Source organism: Oncorhynchus keta, chromosome 30 (assembly GCF_023373465.1).
Source record: "Oncorhynchus keta strain PuntledgeMale-10-30-2019 chromosome 30, Oket_V2, whole genome shotgun sequence".
Classification (NCBI taxonomy): domain Eukaryota; kingdom Metazoa; phylum Chordata; class Actinopteri; order Salmoniformes; family Salmonidae; genus Oncorhynchus; species Oncorhynchus keta.
This window is the reverse complement of record NC_068450.1, coordinates 4,879,893-4,899,246: the sequence shown is the minus strand read 5'-3', so window position 1 is coordinate 4,899,246 and position 19,354 is coordinate 4,879,893. Positions and strand designations below refer to the sequence as shown.

Genomic DNA, 19,354 nt, shown 5'->3' with positions numbered 1-19,354 from the left:
TCCAGCTTCTGAAGACACGTCTTTGCTGCTGTTTCATAAACTATACATCCGTAATCAATCGCCGTCCTGATCAGAGTTCTATAAATATCCATCAACGATGGTCTGTCAGCACCCCCTTCATAACCAGAGACCGAGTGCAAAAGATTCACCACCTTCTTACACTTTGTCTCAACATTTATGACATGATCTGTCCATGTATATCGCTCCTTGAACCATAGAGCCAAATATATCGCTCAAATAACCATAGACCCGCACACAGGAAAGGAATGCCCAGAGTTACCTCTGCTGCAGACGATAAGTTCACTAGAGTTACCAGCCTCAGAAATTGCAAATAAATGCGTCACAGAGTTCAAGTAACAGACACATCTCAAAATCAACTGTTCAGAGGAGACTGCGTGAATCAGGCCTTCATGGTCGAATTGCTGAAAAGAAACCACTACTAAAGGACACCAATAAGAAGAAGAGACTTGCTTGGGCCAAGAAACACGAGCAATGGACAATAGACCAGTGGTAATATGTCCTTTGGTCCAAATTTGAGATTTTTGGTTCCAACCGCAGTGTCTTTGTGAGACGCAGAGTAGGTGAACAGATGATCTCTGCATGTGTGGTTCCCACCATGAAGCATGGAGGAGGAGGTGTGATGGTGTGGGAGTGCTTTACTGGTGACACTGTCAATGATTTATTTAGAATTCAAGGCACACTTAACCAACATGGCTACCATATCATTCTGCAGCGATAAGCCATCCCGTCTGGTTTGTGCTTAGTGGGACTATCATTTGTTTTTTAACAGGACAATGACCCAACACACCTCCAGGCTGTGTAAGGGCTATTTGACCAAGGGGGAGAGTGATGGAGTGCTACATCAGATGACCTAGCCTCCACAATCACCTGACCCAATTGAGATGGTTTGGGATGAGTTGGACCGCAGAGTGAAGGAAAAGCAGCCAACAAGTGCTCAGCATATGTGGGAACTCCTTCAAGACGGTTGGAAAAGCATTCCAGGTGTGAAAAGCTGTCATCAAGGCAAAGGGTAGTTACTTTGAATCTCAAATATAAAATAAATATTTTGATTTGTTTAACACATTTTTGGTTATTACATGATTCTGTATGTGTTATTTTATAGTGTTGATGTCTTCACTACTATTATACAATGTAGAAAATTGTAAAAATAAAGAAACTTTTGACTGGTACTGTATATATATATATTTATATAAATATATATATCCAACAGATAAACTCTGGTAACTAAGGTAAACTCTGGTAACTAAGTGTGGGGACGTTTTCTTTAGTTTATGTATTATTCTGTTATTTGACAAATGGACACGGCAGGCCTTGATAAGATCATGTTTTTCTATTTTACGATACTTTCAAGCATCAAACACTTTTCTTTGCGTTGATACATGTGGTCAAAGGTGACCCGGATGGAATCCTTTGCGTGATACCATGTGATTATTTACGGAAGCTCTCGAATGAGGTCATCTCTCACATTTTCAACATCTTTGTTCGGAACCATTCATCCGCTCCCAGTGTAAGCTGGTATCCGAGAACAGACACTCTGCAAACATGGCTTCTGCCACTACCCCGGTTGTCCCTGAACAGTCAGCGAGAACCACACATTTACCAATGCTCGACATATCCAAGCCCCCCGTTATAGAAGGATTTACACCTCTATCTCGACCCAGAGAAGAGACGTTTCAGGAGAAGTTTATGAGGAAGTCGAAGGAGAACCCGTTCGTCCCTATAGGTCAGTTACATAAGCGGTACTGTACGTCTATTGAAAATGGTCCAATGTCCACAGCTGTATCTATTCGGCTTCAATACATACTATTACTAAATTAGACGATTCGGGCATTGAATAGACTGTCATTTGGTCAATCACTTTACCAAAGAGACAACACTGTTGTAGCTAGTTAGCTAACTATGTTAACTCGTTTGCTAGCTAGCAGGGGAACAGCGTACAATCAATTTAACCGCTAATTTAGTAACTTTACAGCCAGCTACAGTTTTAATAAGATGTGTCATGCACAGTGTCCTTGTGGACCCCATAAGGTACAGTAACAGGCGTCAACATTGATGATTTAATTGGAACAGATCCGAGTGTTCCGAGCCCCGTTATGAAACATTACAGGGGCCATAATGTCCTTGTCAAGGAGTTTTCATTAAAAAAAAAAAAAAACATGTATTATAATGGTAAACTAGTGTAATCAATGGGTCACACACTGGGTGCTAGACTACACAGGTCAGTAACTGTCAGTATAACATAGTTAGTTATTGGACATTTATGTGAATATAACATCGGACACTACAACACATTGGGCGTGTTCTCTGTCGCTCTTCTTTCCCCTGTGGTTACAGGGTGGATTGCACACACAATCGGGCCTAAAATATTTGAACATTTACACCAGTCAGAGTGCTTGTTCTTTTACAGTACAATGGATTGTACACCTTCAGACCCCCCCTCCCTCCCCCTTCAGTCTTCCAAAACAAACCAGAGAAACATTGAGACCACTTTGAAACAAAATGGAGGTTACTGAATGCACCTCCTTTCACATCAGCTATTATCAGCCCGTTTCTGGAAAACCCTAATTGTTTTCTCCTCTCAGGTTGTCTCGGTACAGCTGGAGCGTTGATGTACGGTCTCCGAGCCTTCAAACAAGGCAAGACCCGGCAGTCCCAGCTCCTGATGAGAGGACGTATCTTCGCACAAGGCTTCACTGTAGTCGCTATCATCTTCGGCGTCTTCACCACAGCACTGAAGAAAGACTGAGCAGCATCAGGGTTGTATTCATTACTGCAAAAAAGTATTTTTTTTTTTTTTTGCAACGGGGAAAAAAAATAAAACAAGGGGTTTCTTATTAGACAAGTTCAGGTAGTCCCTCCTTGTTTCAGACTGTTTTGAAGCGTTCGGCGACTAATGAATATGACCCAGGCCTTTTGGAACCTCCCGCCAGTCTATCCTCTCCCTTGAGCCTTGGAGAGAAACGTGATGGGAATGAAATGTTTGAAAATGTAGAAAGACTAACATAACAGATGTGTAAAAAGGGCCAATCAACTGTTTTTTTCCCCCTCTCTTCTCTCTCTCTCCTTTTTCTGAACTTCCTTAACTGCTTTGGGCTGATCCAGTCAAATGAAATGTACACCCTGTTCTGCAGATGGCAAAGCAAGCAGGGCACAGACTGCCTTGTGTTTAAAACCTAATTGTGTAACTATATCAAATGCAATGCAGCCATCCACATATGTAGACACACAGCCGACCCACTACCACTTGCTATCGGTTAGAGATCCACCTCTGTAATACAGAGAATTATAACAAGACTCAGAACCACATTTTTTTAGCACCATTTCAGTTCCACTAGCCATGTAGTAGCCATATCAAGTAAAACAGAGTCCTGTCCCTTCAATAAAAATGTCAAAATTCATAGTGTCTGCTGTAATACTTGAGAGAAAGATGGCTCTTAGGACCAATATAGTGATTAAGGAGTGTTGTAGGGGAACGGTGAACATAATCGGTCACTGTGGGGCTCTGATAAGGGAGGTAGAGGTACAACCCAGGGCTTACCTAGTGCATTTTTACCAGTAAGCCTATGGTCTCCAGTCTTCCCAAAACAGCCCCTGTTTTGAGTACAGTCTTATTTAAATCCTCACACACACACAAACCTTTGTTTGATGATGCGTTTTCCAGGCTGGATGAGGCCATCCTAATGGATAACAGTTAATCACAGGAAACACAGCTGAAAATGAAAAGGGGTGTGGGGGGTTGGAAATATGACTCAACATTATACTAGTGTCCATGTCGTTTAATATGGCCATGATTAGGACTCTAATGGGGGGGCTCAACGTCCTCAAAGATTCTGCACGTGTGGGGCTTCTCTACGGCCAGTCTCAACAGGCTACTCTGGTGAATGGTGCTGATTTAATAACATAATATCAAATCTATCTTTCTGGGGAGGGAGGGGGGGAGGGAGGGAGGGGGGGGTTACCCAAGGAGCCGCAGCCTAAAAACCATGACATAACAAGCCCCCTATTATGTGAATTCGTGTGGTGCAACCCAACCTCAGAATGATAGGATTCTTTAGATGGGAAGACACTACTTTTTGGTTGGAAAAGACTACGTTAGCTAGCCTGATCCCAGATCTGTTTTAATGCTGTCAACTTCTATGGCCATCGTCTAGACCGTATGTAGAAAGGGTCATTGTTGCGTTTTGGCAAGACCGCACACAAAACAGATCAGAAAACCAGGCTATGAAATAGTCATGCTTGGGAAGGAAACAATTAAAATTAGCCAAAAGTACAAACAGTGACAGGAGTAAAAAATCCAGCAAGGCCAACAAGCTCATAGCATCTAAAATGTCAGGACAAATATCACTAGGTACTGTTAAATAATCCATTAGGAATATTATACTACAGTAAATTAATAGGTCCGTCAATCAATTCTTAACTCAAAATAAAAAATAAAAACTGGCATATGTGGTTTAGAACCTATTCCTATATGTAGTACCTGAACAGGACTGGCTACATTACAACCGACACATTAAATCAAATAGAAATGACAGTGGAGATGAACCTAATCTCTTATTGGATTAAAAGAACACTTCACACCCTAAATATTGGGGAGAGGAATCACGCTTAAAAGATAAGAGGTTTGACCCAATTCCCCTCCCTTTTATGAGAGGGAAGAAGTTTAATGAAGAATTTACAGTAACCATATTTTCTTAACGTCAGTTAAGAGGCCAAGCATTGTTGATGGGAAGTTAAAAAGACAGAGAGCAGTCAGTCGTTTCATGTTAAGGTAGTGAGGTACCACTGGATACATCAGAATAAAGAAAGATGGCGGGAGGGACAATTACCTTTCCTCTCCACATGTTACAGACATGACAGAAAACAGGAGGGTCTGAACATATATAACCCTGAACCAAGAGTAGATATGAAAAGAGCCTAGAACATTCTGCCTTAATGCAAACCAAGGTTCATAACTCAAGAATAGGCGTTTAAATTATTTTTTAAAGGAGGGAAATATCACCACCCTTCTGTTCTATTGGCCGTACTAGCGCACCAGAGGTGTCTGTTTGAGGGCTATGAGGACCGAGCGCATCCGGGACACGTCCTTGGCCGTCCTGTTGGTCTTGGGGTTGAAGTCACAGAGACAGGCCACCCTCTCCCACTCCGTCCCTGGGCTGTCGCCGTCAGCCTCGGACAGGAAGGCCTCTTCAGATGACCTGGAGGAGGGGAGGAAGGGAGATATGGATGAGGTGTTGGACAAGGTGTTTGAAGGGACGGTTTCCCCAGACACAGATTAAGCCTGGTTCTGGACTAATAAGCATCTCCTTTGAAGTAACATTTGATTAATCAGTGTCAGGAAAACCGTCCCATAGATATTAGTGCCACTGACATGCCATGCTGCCAAAACACTCAATCACTTCCACGTCACAGACTCCTAGCCCCTCGAAATCACTTCCACATCACAGACTCACAGTGGGTGTACATTTGACTAAAACTTACACACAGTATTGAAAATAGGCTACATGCAATTCTGGCAAATGTTCACAACTGAAATGATAAGATGAAAGACAATGAACACTGTTGTCGTCATTTATGGACACAGTCAAATTACAGTCCCTCCAGGACCCAAAATGGAGCCTAACTAATGTGTTTGTTTCACAGTTGGGACATGCAAACACCTTTAACTACAGGTAACAAACTTTTTTTTAAAAAGACAAGACAATACTAAACCAAAAACAGAAGAGTTCCAAAACCTACACAAAGTTTATCACTTGAGAGTCGGGCTGATGGTAGAAAGTGTCATCAGCAAGCCTAGGTGTTCAGAGCAAAAAGACAGAAGGAGTGAAGAGAGAGAGGTGAGTCAAGTGTCATACAATGTGCAGAGTTAAGGTTTGGTAGGACAGGAAGCCATAGTGAAGAACTAACAACATGCAGAGTTAAGGTTTGGTAGGACAGGAAGCCATAGTGAAGAACTAACAACATGCAGAGTTAAGGTTTGGTAGGACAGGAAGCCATAGTGAAGAACTAACAACATGCAGGAGGGTGAACACTACATTGTAGACTGACCAGGTGAATTCAGGTGAAAGCTATGATCACTTATTGATGCCACTTGTTTAATCCATTTCAAATCAGTGTAGATGAAAGGGAGGAGACGGGTTAGTGAATGATTTAAAAAAAAAAGGCTTTGAGACATGAATTGTGTGCCATTCAGACGGTGAACGGGCAAGACAAAATATTTAAGTGTCTTTGAACAGGGTATGGTAGTAGGTGACAGGCGCATCGTTTTGAGTCAAAAACTACAACGCTGCTGGGGTCCCCCCACCACACGCTCAACCAGTTTCCTGTGTGTATCAACAATGGTCCGACATCCAAGCCAACAGCCAGTGGTTGAAAACGGGTCATTGATGAAAGAGGACAAAGGGAGGCCTGTCACAAGTTATGCAGAGCAACAGACAGACTACAGGCAGTCAACCTGACAGATACATAAAACTAATGTAAGAACTCGTTGTACTCTGAAACTAAACGGGGGTTCGGCTGCCGACGACCTTACAGAGTCCCACGTCTTTCAGAACACCCCGCCCACCCCCCCAAAAAAACAAACAAGACACAGCAGTGGGAATGAAAATTGGAAGAAAATGGCCTGTTCTGATGAATCCTGGTTCACGCCGATTGGAAGACTAGAGTATGGAGGAATAGAGTATGGAGGAATAGAGTATGGAGGAATAGAGTATGGAGGAATAGAGTATGGAGGAATAGAGTATGGAGGAATAGAGTATGGAGGAATAGAGTATGGAGGAATAGAGTATGGAGGAAACCACGAGTACATGAATCCATCATGCCTCATGTCAACGTTTACCGGCAGGCGGAGTGCTGGTGTGTTTTCGTGACACACATTGGGTCCCTTTATAAAAGTGGAGCAGCGTTTTTAAATACCACAGGATATCTGAACGTCATTGCCAATCAGGTTCATGACTCCATGTCAGCAGTGTATTTCTTCAGCAGGATAACACCCTACGCCAAAAGGATTGTCCAGGAATGGTTCCACAAACACGAGTGAGTCCAGCTTATTGCAGTGGCCTGCCCAGTCCCCAGTCAACCAGTCCCCAGTCAACCAGTCCCCAGTCAACCAGTCAACCAGTCAACCAGTCCCCAGTCAACCAGTCAACCAGTCAACCAGTCAACCAGTCCCCAGTCAACCAGTCCCCAGTCAACCAGTCCCCAGTCAACCAGTCAACCAGTCCCCAGTCAACCAGTCCCCAGTCAACCAGTCAACCAGTCAACCAGTCCCCAGTCAACCAGTCAACCAGTCCCCAGTCAACCAGTCAACCAGTCCCCAGTCCCCCAGTCAACCAGTCAACCAGTCCCCAGTCAACCAGTCCCCAATCCAATCGATTATCTGTGGGATGAGATGGAACAAGCTATTTAAAGTAGAGATCAGAGGGTCAACCGATTCAACGGAATGGCTGATCAATTAGGGCCGATTTCAAGTTTTCATAATCGGAAATCTGTATTTTTGGACACCGATTTAAATTATTATTATTTTTTTTACACCTTTATTTAACCAGGCAAGTCAGTTTAGAACACATTCTTATTTTCAGTGACGGCCTAGGAACAGTGGGTTAACTGGTCTAGGAACAGTGGGTTAACTGGTCTAGGAACAGTGGGTTAACTGGTCTAGGAACAGTGGGTTAACTGGTCTAGTGGGTTAACTGGTCTAGTGGGTTAACTGGTCTAGTGGGTTAACTGGTCTAGTGGGTTAACTGGTCTAGTGGGTTAACTGGTCTAGTGGGTTAACTGGTCTAGTGGGAAAAACTGGTCTAGTGGGTTAACTGGTCTAGTGGGTTAACTGGTCTAGTGGGTTAACTGGTCTAGGAACAGTGGGTTAACTGGTCTAGGAACAGTGGGTTAACTGGTCTAGGAACAGTGGGTTAACTGGTCTAGGAACAGTGGGTTAACTGGTCTAGGAACAGTGGGTTAACTGGTCTAGGAACAGTGGGTTAACTGGTCTAGGAACAGTGGGTTAACTGGTCTAGGAACAGTGGGTTAACTGGTCTAGGAACAGTGGGTTAACTGGTCTAGGAACAGTGGGTTAACTGCCTTGTTCAGGGCCAGAACGACAGATTTTTACCTTGTCAGCTCGGGGATTCAATCTTGCAAACTTACAGTTAACTAGTCCAATGCTCTAACCACCTGCCTCTCATTGCACTCCACGAGGAGCCTGCCTGTTACGCGAATGCAGTAAGCCAAGGTAAGTTGCTAGCTAGCATTAAACGTATCTTATAAAAAACAATCAATCATAATCACTAGTTAACTACACATGGTTGATGATATTACTAGATATTATCTAGCGTGTCCTGCGTTGCATATAATCGATGCGGTGCACATTCACGTAAAAGGACTGTCGTTGCTCCAACCTTTACCTAACTATAAACATCAGTGCCTTTCTTAAAATCAATACACAAGTATATATTTTTAAACCTGCATATTTAGTTAATAATTGCCTGCTAACATTAATTTATTTTAACTAGGTAAATTGTGTCACTTCTCTTGCAACAGAGTCAGGGTACATGCAGCAGTTTGGGCCACCTGCCTCGTTGCGAACTGTGTGGAGACTATTTCTTCCTAACAAAGACGGCCAACGTCGCCAAACGGGGGATGATTTAGCAAAAGCGCATTCGCGAAAAAAGCACAATCGTTGCACGACTGTACCTAACCATAAACATCAATGCCTTTCTTAAAATCAATACACAGAAGTATATATTTTTAAACCTGCATATTTAGCTAAAAGAAATCCAGGTTAGCAGGCAATATTAACCAGGTGAAATTGCGTCACTTCTCTTGCGTTCATTGCACGCAGAGTCAGGGTATATGCAACAGGTTGGGCCGCCTGGATCGTTGCGAACTAATTATTTAGACATAATTAAGTCTATGATTTGATATTTGATAGAGCGATGGTAGGCAGCAGCAGGCTCGTAAGCATTCATTCAAACAGCACTTTTGTGCGTTTTGCCAGCAGCTGTTTGACTTCAAGCCTATCAACTCCTGAGATTAGGCTGGTGTAACCGATGTGAAATGGCCAGCTAATTAGTGGGGTGCGCGCTAATAGCGTTTCAAACGTCACTCGCTCAGACTTTTTTTTACCTTTATTTAACGAGGCAAGTCAGTTAAGAACAAATTCTTATTTTCAATGACGGCCTAGGAACAGTGGGTTAACTGCCTGTTCAGGGGCAGAACGACAGATTTGTACCTTGTCAGCTCGGGGATTTGAACTTGCAACCTTTTGGTTACTAGTCCAATGCTCTAACCACTAGGCTACCCTGTTCCCCTTGCTCTGCATGGGTAACGCTGCTTCGAGGGTGGCTGTTGCCGATGTGTTCCTGGTTCGAGCCCAGATAGGAGTGAGGAGAGGGACGTAAGCTATACTGTTACACTGGCAATACTAAAGTGCCTGTAAGAACATCCAATAGTCAAAGGTTAATGAAATACAAATGGTATCGAGGGAAATAGTCCTATAATAACTACAACCTAAAACTTCTTACCTGGGAATATTGAAGACTCATTTTAAAAGGAACCACCAGCTTTCATATGTTCTCTTGTTCTGAGCAAGGAACTGAAACGTTAGCTTTCTTACATGGCACATATTGCACTTTTACTTTCTTCTCCAACACTTTGTTTTTGCATTATTTAAACCAAATTGAACATGTTTCATTATTTATTTGAGGCTAAATTGATTTTATTGATTTATTATATTAAGTTAAAATAAGTGTTCATTCAGTATTGTTGTAATTGTCATTATTACAAATATTTTTTAAATATATATTTTTTATTTTATTTTTTTAAATCAGCCGATTAATCAGCATCGGCCTTTTTGGTCCTCCAATAATCGGTATCGGCGTTGAAAAATCATAATCGGTCGCCCTCTAGTAGAGATCCACTACCAGCCAACTTGACACAACTGTAGGAAGCATTGGAGTCAACATGGGCCAGCATCCCTATGGAACACTTGACAACTTGTAGGGTTCATGCCCCGGCTGTTAATACCCCAGTTCAACACAAGGTGTTCCTAATGTTTTGTGCAGTCAGTGTATAGGACAAACCAATTGCATTATGATAAAGGCTGTCGTGGTAACAAGCGTTCTATTATAAAGGCTGTCGTGGTAACAAGCGTTCTATTATAAAGGCTGTCGTGGTAACAAGCATTCTATTATAAAGGCTGTCGTGGTAACAAGCATTCATTGTCTCAACCATCATAGTCCACACACAGTAGTCAGCAGTTTAGACGAGACAATGGCCAGATATACTGCAACCTGACATTTATAGGCCAATGGACTTTTCTAGCCTCAGGGTATATCCCAAACGGCCCCCCCGTGCCCTATTTAGTGCACTACTTTTGAACAGAGCCCTATAGGCCTTGGAGTGGTACACAATATAGAGAACCAGGTGCTATTTGGGATGCAGAATGTTTGGTTTTTAGGCTGTTGGCCTGGACACAGTGCAGTGCTAGCCTCTCTCTCTCTCTCTCATCTTAGAAGATACAGTCACAGGGGCATTACAGCAAGAAATGGAGCTATAGTTACCAGCTGCTACTTTGACAGCGTCTGCTGGGAAGCCTGAGAGAAGGTTTTAGTCCAGAAAAGCAAAGAGTCCCCCAGAGAATAAAATATCTTTACGACAAGAGAAAGAAAAGCGAACGGGAGAGAAATACTTTGATAGTAATTGATGTGTGGGATTATAGAGGGCATTAAAGTAGGTCATTAATAGTTAAACATCAGTTAATAGTCAAACGCAATGAGAAGTTACGTGTTATTTTGTTACTTCCTTAGGTTTTACGACAGGTCAGACGTTTTTACGACAGGTCAGACGTTTTTACGACAGGTCAGACGTTTTTACGACAGGTCAGACGTTTTTACGACAGGTCAGACGTTTTTACGACAGGTCAGACGTTTTACGACAGGTCAGACGTTTTACGACAGGTCAGACGTTTTACCACAGGTCAGACGTTTTACCACAGGTCAGACGTTTTACCACAGGTCAGACGTTTTACCACAGGTCAGACGTTTTACGACAGGTCAGACGTTTTTACCACAGGTCAGACGTTTTTACCACAGGTCAGACGTTTTTACCACAGGTCAGACGTTTTTACGAACAGTTCAGCTTGGTGACATAGAAATAGACACAAACGACTGATCCTTCAAGCATACAAACTGATCTCTGAATTTCTTACCAATCCTGAATAACGAGGCATTATCTATCTGCTCCAAAAAGCAGGCCAACAAAACATTGGAACCCTGGGGGCAGAGGTCAGCTCAGCTGTCACAGTTTCCACTCCGTTTAAGCTATTTACCAGGAAATCCTGTCCACGTTATTCTTAGAATGAATATTTTAGGTACATGAATAACTTTCCGTGACAGTCTATCGAAAAGTCTTTAAGCCTAAACTATAAACGCATCTTATTTCCCGATCTGGTCTCACGGAATAACCACACAAACACACATTCTGATCATATCAACGCTCTTTATTCTCATAGGTAACTATACTACAGATACAATTTACATTTCATATTTTGTCTGATATATGTTGTATATTGTCTGAACTCGTATTTCCTGCTATGTTAGTTTCAGGGATGCAAACGGGTGATGGCCCAACAAGGTGACACTGAAACAATAAATCCCTGCTAGGGGGAGGGAATACAGGTTTTAACTAACTAAACAACAAAGAATATAATCTATATGATCAGTCTCTGTGTGTAAAATAAAAACTGGTTAATGTGAACCTGACTGCAAAGAAAGTAATCCAATGTTTGTTGCCTGGTCTTAAGAACAAAACAATACACTAATATTACATTTACCATGACAGCCTTTATAACAGAACGCTTGTTACCAGGACAGCCTTTATAATAGAATGCTTGTTACCACGACAGCCTTTATAATAGAATGCTGGTTACCACGACAGCCTTTATAACAGCACGCTTGTTACCACGACAGCCTTTATAATAGAACGCTTGTTACCACGACAGCCTTTATAATAGAACGCGTTACCACGACAGCCTTTATAATAGAACGCTTTACCACGACAGCCTTTATAATAGAACGCTTTACCACGACAGCCTTTATAATAGAACGCTTTACCACGACAGCCTTTATATTTTAATTTTAATTTGACCTTTATTTAACCAGGCAAGTCAGTTAAGAACATATTCTTATTTTCAATGACGGCCTGGGAACAGTGGGTTAACTGCCTGTTCAGGGGCAGAACGACAGATTTGTACCTTGTCAGCTCGGGGTTTGAACTCACAACCTTCCGGTTACTAGTCCAACGCTCTAACCACTAGGCTACGCTGCCGCCCCAAGGCGACAATAATAGAACTCGTTACCACGACAGCCTTTATAATAGAACGCTTGTTACCACGACAGCCTTTATAATAGAACGCTTGTTACCACGACAGCCTTTATAATAGAATGCTGGTTACCACGACAGCCTTTATAATAGAATGCTGGTTACCACGACAGCCTTTATAATAGAATGCTGGTTACCACGACAGCCTTTATAATAGAATGCTTGTTACCACGACAGCCTTTATAATAGAATGCTTGTTACCACGACAGCCTTTATAATAGAATGCTTGTTACCACGACAGCCTTTATAATAGAATGCTTGTTACCACGACAGCCTTTATAATAGAATGCTTGTTACCACGACAGCCTTTATAATAGAACGCTTGTTACCACGACAGCCTTTATAATAGAACGCTTGTTACCACGACAGCCTTTATAATAGAACGCTTGTTACCACGACAGCCTTAATAATAGAATGCTTGTTACCACGACAGCCTTTATAATAGAATGCTTGTTACCACGACAGCCTTTATAATAGAATGCTTGTTACCACGACAGCCTTTTCACACCATAAATTCTATTATTTAATAAGTTGGCTAATGTTGCTCAACATCTCTCTGGCTAGTTAACGGAGAATTCGATCCCGCGAGCAAGATACTTCACAATGCTACCAATACTTGTTCCACCACACTGTCTCCCTCACCTCAAACTTTCCAAATGCCAGGTGTTTTTTTCGGTTACAGGTCATGAAGTACTGTTTCATCACCTTCTCATCCCCCGTCTCCATGGTCAGGCTTCTGACCTACAGTACCTCTTCGTTATGGTTCAGGGGACGCGCTGCTGTGAGTTAACTGGCAAACTGTCTTTCAGAACGCAGGCTGATGCTGTAAATAGTAAGTTGGTCGTCTCTTCTCTCTCCAATCGCGTGCTGCATTATGTTATGTAAAACGATTGGCTGAGCCTTGGATACAGCCAGTATTGCTCCAAACACTCATCACTCATTCACATACAGCCAGTAGTGATCTAACCCCCCACTCCCCCTACAGCCAGTAGTGATCTAACCCCCTACAGCCAGTAGTGATCTAACCCCCCTACAGCCAGTAGTGATCTAACCCCCCTACAGCCAGTAGTGATCTAACCCCCTACAGCCAGTAGTGATCTAACCCCCCTACAGCCAGTAGTGATCTAACCCCCCTCACCCCCTACAGCCAGTAGTGATCTAACCCCCCTACAGCCAGTAGTGATCTAACCCCCCTACAGCCAGTAGTGATCTAACCCCCCTCCCCCTTACAGCCAGTAGTGATCTAACCCCCCTACAGCCAGTAGTGATCTAACCCCCTCCCCCTACAGCCAGTAGTGATCTAACCCCCTCCCCCTACAGCCAGTAGTGATCTAACCCCCCTACAGCCAGTAGTGATCTAACCCCCCTCCCCCTTACAGCCAGTAGTGATCTAACCCCCTACAGCCAGTAGTGATCTAACCCCCCTCCCCCTTACAGCCAGTAGTGATCTAACCCCCCCTACAGCCAGTAGTGATCTAACCCCCTCCCCCTACAGCCAGTAGTGATCTACCCTCACCCCCCAACTTTTCTAATTATATCTACACGAATCAAGTAGGTCACCTACTTCAGATTGAAAACAGGGAATTTCACCAAAAAGGTGACTAGTTTGCATCCCTGTAGTTTTGAGGGAACCATGGTGGAACTAAACAGAGCTGGCTAGGAACTAACCTGTTGTTGGACTTTTTCTTCTCCATCTGTTCAATCTGGTGCACGTGCCAGTCCTCCAGCTCTTTCTTGGCCTTCTCTTTCCACTCAGCCTCCGCTGCCTTGGACGCAGAGTCTTCAGGGTTCACATACACACAGGGAACGATGAGGATGGTCAATACACAGTCAACAGAACGTGCACAATACCAGGGTCCTATTCAGTAGGAACGAAAGCGGAAGCAAACAGAAGGAAATGGGGAGGACTACTTGAATATGTCCAATAATAATAGCGAAACGTTTCGCTACGGTGAACACGAATGAATACTAACTACCCAGGATGAAACGTTTTGCTACGGTGTGCACAAATGAATACTACCCAGGATGAAACATTTTGCTACGGTGTGCACAAATTAATACTACCCAGGATGAAACGTTTTAGTCCGAAATGCATTTGTATGAGCTACAGAAGATGGTGCTCTTTTCTCAGGAGATTCAATACAGCAAGAACAAGCCCAACTCCAGCATACCATACAGGACATGACACTGAGTGGAGCCCAAATGAAGGGTGGTTTACACACACAAATAGACAGACTAATCAACTTCACTTTTTTTCCCCCCAGGGTCTTTTATGTGGCTTTTAAGCTGGTAGAGGGAAAATGTGACATTTAGGTGTCACACTTTGTCAATGTGGACAAAATACAGTATGTATCGTAGCGGTAGAGACTGCATGTATCGTAGCGGTAGAGACTGCACGTATCGTAGCGGTAGAGACTGCACGTATCGTAGCGGTAGAGACTGCACGTATCGTAGCGGTAGAGACTGCACGTATCGTAGCGGTAGAGACTGCACGTATCGTAGCGGTAGAGACTGCACGTATCGTAGCGGTAGAGACTGCACGTATCGTAGCGGTAGAGACTGCATGTATCGTAGCGGTAGAGACTGCATGTATCGTAGCGGTAGAGACTGCATGTATCGTAGCGGTAGAGACTGCATGTATCGTAGCGGTAGAGACTGCACGTATCGTAGCGGTAGAGACTGCACGTATCGTAGCGGTAGAGACTGCATGTATCGTAGCGGTAGAGACTGTATGTATCGTAGCGGTAGAGACTGTATGTATCGTAGCGGTAGAGACTGTATGTATCGTAGCGGTAGAGACTGTATGTATCGTAGAGGTAGAGACTGCATGTATCGTAGCGGTAGAGACTGCATGTATCGTAGCGGTAGAGACTGCATGTATCGTAGCGGTAGAGACTGCATGAGACTGCATGTATCGTAGCGGTAGAGACTGCATGTATCGTAGCGGTAGAGACTGTATGTATGGTAACGGTAGAGACTGTATGTATCGTAGCGGTAGAGACTACATGTATCGTAGGGGTAGAGACTGCATGTATCGTAGCGGTAGAGACTGCATGTATCGTAGCGGTAGAGACTATGTATCGTAGCGGTAGAGACTGTATGTATCGTAGCGGTAGAGACTGTATGTATCGTAGCGGTAGAGACTGTATGTATCGTAGCGGTAGAGACTGTATGTATCGTAGCGGTAGAGACTGCATGTATCGTAGCGGTAGAGACTGCATGTATCGTAGCGGTAGAGACTGCATGTATCGTAGCGGTAGAGACTGTATGTATCGTAGCGGTAGAGACTGTATGTATCGTAGCGGTAGAGACTGCATGTATCGTAGCGGTAGAGACTGTATGTATCGTAGCGGTAGAGACTGCATGTATCGTAGCGGTAGAGACTGTATGTATCGTAGCGGTAGAGACTGCATGTATCGTAGCGGTAGAGACTGCATGTATCGTAGCGGTAGAGACTGCATGTATCGTAGCGGTAGAGACTGTATGTATCGTAGCGGTAGAGACTGCACGTATCGTAGCGGTAGAGACTGCATGTATCGTAGCGGTAGAGACTGTATGCATCGTAGTTATAGGTAAGTCTGAAGTAGCCCTCTGTCCAAACTGGCACCCTATTCCCTACATAGTGCACTACTTTAGACCAGAGCCCTATGGACCCTGGTTAAAAGTAGTGCACTATATAGGGACTAAGGTGCCATTTGGGCCACACTATAGTCTCTGCTGTTTACTTACCTAGTTGCTCCAGCCGTGCCTTCTGCTCCTCCCTCCACTTACGCAGGCTCTCAGGCTCTGCTCTCAGAGAGTCCACCTGGGCGATGGCCGCATAGCTGTCCGATGGACCGTTGGACTCCTGGGGGGGGAGAACCAGGACCAGGCATGAGACATAAGAACCACCAGTCATAGGCTGCGTTTACACAAGCAGCCCAATTCTGATCTTTTGCCAATTATATAGTTTCCAACAGGCTGATATTCTACATAGTTTAGCGCAGAAAACATGGTAATTAACTATAATGACCATAATCCATTGTGCGCCCGCTTAAACTTGTCCGGTCTGTGCGGAGCTGACATGGAGAAAGAAACACTAATTGCTCAGCACTAATAAAGCATGAGGCCCACCAGGTGATTCAGTAGTAACAGCTGGACACTGAGGAAAAAATGCAAAAATACTGCTGAACTTCCTGATTTGGACTCATTTAGATTTGGCTCATTATGAAATACCAGGAGCCATGACAATTCAGTTGGTGAGTTGGTTTTGGGTGTCTCCTGTGTGTTCGCAGGTGAGAAGAGTTAGCCAAATTCTTTCACCAATTAGCTTCAGCCAGCTGGTGTGAAATCGTGGCAAAATAGTTTTAACTTTGGATAGTTAGAGACCATCCATAAATGTGTAAATGAGACAATATGTTCATGTTGCATACCTCTTTATTTCTCATTAAATGCTTTTCATATCTGTATATTAATTTCTACAATGTATAGTTGGTTTCAGTCATTGAAATGTGGAAGAATTTGAATTTTAACCTCTTAAGTTACAAGACCTGTGTCCCGTTCCTCGGGACAGTTGAGTTAACGTAGGCCAATGTGATTAGCACGATGTTGTCAGAAACAATTCCCAGGACATAGAAATATCAGATATGGGCAGATTTACTTGTTAACAAATCACTTACCATTGAGAAAGAGCTACCTATTTCAGGTGTGTTGTCATCTGCTATAGGTACTGCCTCACTTACAAAACTAACCTATAATAAAACAAGTCCAAAAAAACATTTTTTTCTTATAAATGTGAATTCTCATTAGAAGTGTTATTCTCTTACCAGCTCAAACATGTCTCCGTTTACCGTGGCTGTTGATGCCTCTGCAAACCCTGCATCTGGCAGACGAAACAAAGAAAAAAGGGCTTTAAACAAACATATGACATGCTTTACATTATTCTAACCTAGCTAGTCATCATTTGCTTTCTAGGGGTGGATAGATAAGTGACAAGAATGCAGAAACACATGCATAATGGGCAGTATCCTAAACTAGCCTCAATTTAGCCTGAGGGTAAACTTCAATACATTTACTCAATCACATACAAACCATTATATCGGACAAACTTGAGTTTATAATTCAACTCGGGAGTGATGTGCCGCTGCTCCAACTAACATGACTGTTTACATGGAAAGCTGTCAATCAACTAACAAGCTAACGTTAGCCACTTTGCTAACTAAAAAGCCAGGCTAAAACTTTGCCAAAACAAACTTAACTTAACAAGTTGTCTGGTAAGAATTAAAATACCTAGTTATGGTACTAATAAAATGTATTTAATTTTATTTTTTGTCTTCGTCTATGTACTTCTAGTTAGGAGTTAGTTTTAGTTAACATGCTAACTTAGCATAGTTAGCAATTTACCATATTGTACAGGTGAATCGGCCGCCGGCTGCTGCTCAGCGGATCCCTGCAAAGCCCCGACGCCGGACTCGTTATTCTCTATCACCGCTATGTCGCTTTCTTGCTGAGCTAAGAAAGCTGCTGCTGGGTCCACCTCGACAGGCAGCACTCCGTTGTCAGATGCAAACCCGAAATGTGCATCAGCCATCTTTCACCAACAAGTGAAATGTATCTAACGTTGTAATTATTGATTGTTTACCTTTGCTGGCTTATCAATTAATTCGGCTGAGAGAGAGGAGTTATGATGATGGATATATCTGAATCGTGCAGAACTTTTTCCATGAACGGTTGTCAGCTGATAGACGAATGAATAAGGACTAACGTTTTTTTAAGCGAGCTTCTTTCTTTCTGTCTGTGATGATTCATGATTCCTCACTTTCCATTTGCCTAGCCCTGCCACACGTACTTCCAACCTTTTGGTTTATTAGGATGTGTCTCTATCTGCTGGAGAAACCTAGAAATGCACTTCTATTACCCAACTGGTATCTGAAGCAGTGTTGCCAACTTCTCAGTAAGGAAAGTAGTTATTGGCTGTCCTAGAAGTCACTAATTGACTTCATCACATAATTTGTATAATTGGCCATGTGCATGTGCAATTCCAACCACCAAGAGACAGAGTTACTTATTATTAAGTAACTATTATTATTAAGTAACTATTATTATTAAGTAACTATTATTATTAAGTAACTATTATTATTAAGTAACTATTATAACTATTATTATTAAGTAACTATTATTATTAGTAACTATTATTATTAAGTAACTATTATAACTATTATTATTGTAACTATTATAACTATTATTATTAAGTAACTATTATAACTATTATTATTAAGTAACTATTATAACTATTATTATTAAGTAACTATTATTATTAAGTAACTATTATAACTATTATTATTAAGTAACTATTATAACTATTATTATTAAGTAACTATTATTATTAAGTAACTATTATTATTAAGTAACTATTATTATTAAGTAACTATTATAACTATTATTATTAAGTAACTATTATTATTAAGTAACTATTATTATTAAGTAACTATTATTATTAAGTAACTATTATAACTATTATTATTAAGTAACTATTATTATTAAGTAACTATTATTATTAAGTAACTATTATTATTAAGTATATTATTAAGTAACTATTATTATTAAGTAACTATTATTATTAAGTAACTATTATTATTAAGTAACTATTATTATTAAGTAACTATTATTATTGTAACTATTATTATTAAGTAAATTAAGTAACTATTATAACTATTATTATTAAGTAACTATTATTATTAAGTAACTATTATTATTAAGTAACTATTATTATTAAGTAACTATTATAACTATTATTATTAAGTAACTATTATTATTAAGTAACTATTATTATTAAGTAACTATTATTATTAGTAACTATTATTATTAAGTAACTATTATTATTAAGTTATTATTATTAAGTAACTATTTTATTAAGTAACTATTATTATTAATTAACTTTGTAACTATTATGTTTAACTATTATTGGTAACTATTATTA

At 41.7% G+C, this 19,354-nt stretch overlaps 2 protein-coding genes across 4 annotated transcripts; one reads left to right on the top strand and one right to left on the bottom strand.

The window, feature by feature from the left end:
* Nucleotides 1-1,484: 1,484 nt before the first annotated feature.
* LOC118379389 (HIG1 domain family member 2A) lies at nucleotides 1,485-3,419 on the top strand. Its single transcript, XM_035766420.2, has 2 exons — nucleotides 1,485-1,744; nucleotides 2,604-3,419. The coding sequence occupies exons 1-2, from the start codon at nucleotides 1,564-1,566 to the stop codon at nucleotides 2,765-2,767; spliced, it is 345 nt and encodes a 114-aa protein (XP_035622313.2). The 5' UTR covers nucleotides 1,485-1,563; the 3' UTR covers nucleotides 2,768-3,419.
* A 1,222-nt stretch (nucleotides 3,420-4,641) lies between these two features.
* Nucleotides 4,642-18,247, bottom strand: LOC118379388 (clathrin light chain A-like). Of its 3 annotated transcripts, none has more exons than XM_052487289.1 (5): nucleotides 17,779-18,234; nucleotides 17,202-17,257; nucleotides 16,126-16,243; nucleotides 14,065-14,176; nucleotides 4,642-5,216 (listed from the first exon to the last, which is right to left on the bottom strand). In XM_052487289.1, the coding sequence occupies exons 1-5, from the start codon at nucleotides 17,963-17,965 to the stop codon at nucleotides 5,045-5,047; spliced, it is 645 nt and encodes a 214-aa protein (XP_052343249.1). In that variant the 5' UTR covers nucleotides 17,966-18,234; the 3' UTR covers nucleotides 4,642-5,044. The 3 variants fall into 3 exon arrangements, with proteins under 3 accessions (XP_052343249.1, XP_052343252.1, XP_052343251.1); XM_052487292.1 differs by having other exon boundaries at nucleotides 18,017-18,231; XM_052487291.1 differs by lacking the exon at nucleotides 4,642-5,216 and adding an exon at nucleotides 5,739-5,811 and having other exon boundaries at nucleotides 17,779-18,247.
* Between the last annotated feature and the right edge of the window lie 1,107 nt (nucleotides 18,248-19,354).